This window comes from Prionailurus viverrinus, chromosome C1, assembly GCF_022837055.1.
Source record: "Prionailurus viverrinus isolate Anna chromosome C1, UM_Priviv_1.0, whole genome shotgun sequence".
Taxonomy (NCBI): domain Eukaryota; kingdom Metazoa; phylum Chordata; class Mammalia; order Carnivora; family Felidae; genus Prionailurus; species Prionailurus viverrinus.
Genome location: NC_062568.1, coordinates 89,544,489 through 89,550,167, shown reverse-complemented (window position 1 = coordinate 89,550,167; position 5,679 = coordinate 89,544,489). Strand labels below are relative to the sequence as shown.

The window sequence follows — 5,679 nt, the reverse complement described above, 5'->3', positions numbered from 1 at the left end:
TAAGTGTGGAGATTTGCATAGAAGATATTGCAAGAGGGGTATTTTGGGCATGGTTAATTTTATGAAGAAAACATTCACTTTTGGCTTTATTTTCAACAGTAGTTCAGTTGACTTACGACCAGGTGTTCTGGGGGACAATAGTGGGTGCAGTGAAGAACAAGTGCTGGAATGATGAATGGAATCAACCCCTGGTTTGTCCCCTTGAAAGTGCAAGTTGTGGAAAGTCTCTGAATCTCAGTTCCTTTGTGTGAAAAAGGAGTGATGGTATCTAGGTTGAGAGGATCAGAGGAGAAAAGCTTGCAATCCTTGGCACAGCACAGACCTAGATTATACAAGGGGTCAGTTGTTGTAAAATCTAAAACATGGTAACGCATACTTTTTTTCCTTTGCACACGTTTATCCTTCAGAAAGATTATTTTTCATAGGAACAGGAACTGGCTGGCTGTTTCTAAATGCCTAGGAGTTGAAAGTGGTTAAATCTTAAGATTTCGAAGACAGATTCCCTGGTTTGGAATACTAGCTGTGCTACTTGTCACATGCCTTTAACCAAGTCACTTAGGACTTCTGTGCCTCAGTTCCCTGCTCTACAAGATGTAGTTCTATTGGGGCACTTGGGTGGCTCACTCGGTAGAGCATTTGACTCTTGGTTTTGGCTCAGATGATCTCACAGGTCCATGAGTTTGAGTCCTGCTTTGGGCTCTTTGCTGACAGCCTAGAGCCTGAAGGTTCTCTGCCTCCCTTTCTCTCTGCCCCTCCTCTGCCTGCACTCTCTCTCAAAGTAAATAAATAAACTTTAAACTTAAAATAAAAAAAAGAACTATAGTTCTATTAATAGTAATATTATTATTATTAATTGAGCCAGAGTTCCTATCAGAGATTTGTGATAAGGGTTAAATAAAATATTACAACTAGGATAGGACCTGACATGCCATAAATGTATTATTATTTTTGCCTTCTGTCAGCCAAAGGAATGTCAACAGAAATCAGAACATAACAGTGAGTACGTTTATCATGAATTTTTTATTAACAACTTGATACAAAGACTGTACATTGTAGGTGCTGCAATCAATCCACTTCTGAAAACTAAAAAAACCAGCATTTCTATATCACTTCAGGCTTTGGTTATTAAGTGCCACCTTCTACAGCAAAATCACATAGTGTAACCAAACAATTTAAGAACAGGAAAAAGAAAATGTTCCATTGGAATGGAAAGATTATTTATGTACAAACAGCTGAGGATCATTTCTAGCTTAAGTGATTCACTACACACTCTGGAATGTTTAGTTCTCTTTTCTACAGTCTTACAACCAGACATACAGCAACTAAGAACTTGGCCACAGGTCCTGCCTAGACACTCATCAACATGAAACAAAAAAATATTTATATAAATAAGTCAATTAAACCTCATAAAAACTAAAGAAACACAAGGAAAAAAATCCAACAGTCAATAAAAACTGTACAGTTATCAGTCAGTCTTTTATATCTGAAAAAATGTGTAACTTAAAAAAAGAAAGTTCTTTAATGTATACAAGTCTTTTAGATCAGTGTTAGCTGGAGTGAAAACTGGAAGACTCGGACTCAGTTGAAACAGAAGAATGTCCTCCCCGCTTCCCTTTGGAAAGGATCTTGAGGCTAGACCCTCTGCTCACAGAGGTGAGTGCATGCTGGGCAGAGGTTTTAAATTTGGCTCCAAGGAAGGCATAGAGGATGGGGTTCAGGCAACAGTGGAAAAAGGCTAGGGCCTCGGTGATGGAAATCCACTTGTGCACAGTGCTCTCAAACTCACATCCTTGCTTGATGATTTCCAGGAGGATGAAGGAATCGATGCTGATCCCTATGTAGTAGGGGAGCCAGCAGGCAAAGAAAGCCAGAATGAGGATAACTGTGGTCTTGAGGGCCTTGCGCTTCTGGTAGCCCTTGGAGTGGGAGAGCTTGGAGATGATAATGCAATAGCAGGACAGGATGACAATACCTGGTAGGATAAGGCCAACCATGATGTGCTGAAACTGGAATACCACCAACCACGAGTCACTGGGATAGAAGCGGTCACAGATATACCTCCCATCTGCCTCTCTGACATTAGCAAAGATGAAATCAGGAATAGTCAACAGGAGGGCAGGTATCCAGACACCAACATAGACCACCTTTTCAGCCAACAGCTTCCTTGGCCTCTGACTGTTGGTGGCATGGACAATAGCCAAGTACCGGTCCAGACTGATGAAGGCCAGGATGAGGACACTGCTGTAGAGGTTGACTGTGTAGATGACATGGACTGCCTTGCACAGAAACTTTCCAAAATACCAGTTTGCCACAGCATCAACTGCCCAGAAGGGAAGTGTGAGGACAAAGAGGAGGTCTGCCACAGATAGGTGCAATCTGTACTTGTCTGTCATGCTTCTCAGTTTCTTCTGGTAACCCATGACCAGGATGACCAATCCATTGCCCACTATGCCAGTCAAGAAGATGATGGAGTAGACAGTGGGCAGAAAGATACGGTTGAAATGTGCATTTTCCTCCCGGAAGCAGGGTTCCTTCATGGAGTCATAGTCGCCTGAGCCCAAGTCATCTTCGGTGTAGTTATCTGAAGGGTATATCTGCAAAAGAAGCAAGGGAATGGATATTAACTTTCAAGTACAGTTGGCATTCTCCAAGTTCAAAAACATGTCTCTGGAATTTTTAAAAAGCAATTAACAAAACCCAACTCAGCCCAGGCTTCTTCAGGACATTCTCCTCCCACTGAAGTAGTGAGGGAAGGGCACAAGAGAATTATTACAGACTGCTCCAGCCCTCTTCCCCATGTTCCCCCAAGTCCCTTCATTATATCACTCTTTAGTAGAACCAGTTACAAAATTCTTCGTTTAGAACAAAAGGGCGCTGAGATTCAGAGGGTTTCAAAGTCACATCTTTTCTAACTCTTCTACCCCGCCCACTAGGGGGAAGAAAAAAACCTTGGGAGGGAAAAAACCAAAACAAAACACAAAGAGGCCACTCCTAGACGGAGGAGGTGGGGGTGTGTGGACAGAAGGGGAGTTGGGGCCAAATCTCCAGTTCTGAGGAGCTGGGATTAACTTTTGGTATGAAGATTCGCCAGGACAGGGAAGATATAGAAGGAAGGAGCACTGGGGCGGGGGGGGGGGGGGGGGGGGGGGGGGGTGGTGTCCCAAAGACTTTCCCCTGAGGCACAAAACATTGCCTTCCCCACGCTCATCTAAACACAAAACCATTCTGCCATTCTGTACTTCAAGCAACATGTAGTGGGGAAGGAGAAACTGGCCTGAAGCGCAGGGCCTTTGGAGCTTGGGGTACTGAACAGGGGTTTTAGTAAAAGATACCCCACACACACCCCTGCAGCTGGCATTCCCCAGGGGCCTGGGTCTTTCTGCCCTACCTATGTTTATCTCTTGACGCGTTTGGGAAGCTAGGGAGTGCAGCATTTTCCTGGGAGTGGAAGGTCACGGGGTCTGCACTCATGGTCCTCGCCCCAAGTTTCATTTCCTCACTGCCCGGGTCGCTTCCCACCCCGCCACTGACCCAGTAAATGGGGTCGGAGGTCTGCAGCTGGAAGCCTCCAGGCGGAGGGCGCACTGAGGGCCGGGTGGTCCAACTGCGGACCTCCGCGGCAGCCCACCACGCCCACGCCCACTGCCACCAACTACAGCTCCCTGGGTTCCGTCCGGCAGCACGCCAAGTTCAGTCCCACAGGGTGCTGGGGAGAAAATGGGCGGCTCCTCCGTAAGCGCCTTTGAATTGCGCGCCGCTGGGGGGAAACGAAAAGCCTTCCTGGTAAGGGGTTTTCAAAAGTCTCCAGGAAACCACCAACGGTTAAACAGAGCAATTGGGATCGGTGAGAGCCAAACGGTCTCCCCACTTGCACCTGCCCGTCTACGCCGCAACTACCGGCAGCCCAGGTGCCCTCCCAAGCCCTTAACTCCACCCTTAGTCCTCGCCGCACACACCTCGGGGGTGCTGCTCCGCAGTGACTGTTTAATACTGCTTCCTCTGTACGATCTCAAATTACCGAACCCTGGGGTTCACTCGCGGAGCTTCCATTGCCCGCGAGGTCTCCCCCTCAATCCCTAGGCGCGGGGGCTGTTCCAGGTCACCTCCCTGCTGCGGCCAATTCTCAGACCTCTCTGGCGAGCAACATCTTGGGTGCGCTCGCCTTTCCCGCCCTCTGCTCACTGTGCGGGGGTACTGACACAGCTCCGCCGACTGTGCAGAGTTCAGCGAACACGCGCCCAACCGAAGACTGGTCACCAGGAGCCTCTGCCTTAAATTAAACAGGGGCACGGTCTCTCTCTGGGAACGCGGCCCGGGCGCACCGCCTTCCACCTCTAAATTCAGATCATGTAATTCACTGCAAATAAACTCCCGCGCTCCTGCGGGAGACCCCTGGTCTGAGTCCGGGAGCAGTGCGCACGCCTTCTCTGCACTTGTGCACAGAATGTTCTTATGTTTGCAAACAGCATGTAAGCCTAACGCGCACCGCAGTACTCAAGGGGGAGACACACGCAGCCACCAAACCGTCGTTCCAATATTTTCTCCTCTACTTACAGAGAAAAAGATTCCAATCCTAACCCACCCCCCTGCCCCTCCAGTGGAACCATGCTCACGAAAACTCCTTTCCATGCACCTCTGGGGTACCCACATTCTGGTCGCTTCTGCCCTCTCGGAAAGAGGTTGCGCTCTAAGTTTACGAGTTTGTACATTTAAGAAAAAGCAGGTTGAAACTGGACTTACACGAAACCCGTCCATGGTAACTACTCGCTCTCCAGCCGCAGTGGTTACCGGGGCACCCAAGTCGTCTGGGTCACTTTGCTACTTGCTGCCGCAGCCAACAGACTGAAGTTTCTGCGCGAAGCTGGACTTTTATAAAAACACGCTCGGCTGGCAGCGCATGCGCCGCGCGGGTGGGCGGGCGGGGCAGGGAGGAGAAAGGCGGGGTGGGGGAGAGACGTACGGGAGGAGGGCGTGAGGGAAGGGTGCCGGCACTCGGGCAGTTCCAGTGAAGTTAATTAGGGTAAACCTGGGTAGACCTCGAGGGGCTGCTGTTAGCTGGAGGTCACCTTGTGAGTCTTGAGCTGTGGAGAGCATCCCGGAGGCGTTCCCCAACCCGGGAAAGCAGGATGCGCACGGGCGACCTGTGAGTCCCTGTGTGGGGCATCCATCCTTGCTCACGTGGATGGGATTCCACACCCGGGAATGCTACAAATGGAGACACTGAGGCCCAGAGGAGGGAAGTGACATGCCAGAATAACCCAATCAGTAGGCGGCAATGCTGGAAGTGGGTCCAGCATCTGACTCCATTCCCTGCGCATTCAGCAGATGCAACACATTCGGAAAATAAGCAAAGATTCTTCAGAGCAACACTATACAGAGCATAACCATACATGCACACCCACAGTACTAGTACTAGCATCAGGTACCCATAATCAGGAAACACTTTCAGAAGAGGGTAGGATTCTTTGGCATAATTAAGGAGGAAGACTGTGATGGAGAAGTAGATGTGTATTTCCGGGCAACTAATTCGTGAGTAGTATTTAAAAAAAATATGTAAGTGTGTGTGTAACAGATCACAAGATAAACTTGCACGGAATCATTCATTCATTTTCTCAATACCCTGTGGGTGTTACCATTACATCGATGTATTTAGTCAACAGATTATTTATGAGGGCCAAT

At 48.4% G+C, this 5,679-nt stretch overlaps 1 protein-coding gene across 1 annotated transcript; it reads right to left on the bottom strand.

Moving 5' to 3' along the window:
• Nucleotides 1-1,001: 1,001 nt before the first annotated feature.
• On the bottom strand, nucleotides 1,002-4,872 carry CXCR4 (C-X-C motif chemokine receptor 4). The gene is made up of 2 exons (XM_047870287.1): nucleotides 4,741-4,872; nucleotides 1,002-2,594 (listed from the first exon to the last, which is right to left on the bottom strand). The coding sequence occupies exons 1-2, from the start codon at nucleotides 4,753-4,755 to the stop codon at nucleotides 1,548-1,550; spliced, it is 1,062 nt and encodes a 353-aa protein (XP_047726243.1). The 5' UTR covers nucleotides 4,756-4,872; the 3' UTR covers nucleotides 1,002-1,547.
• Between the last annotated feature and the right edge of the window lie 807 nt (nucleotides 4,873-5,679).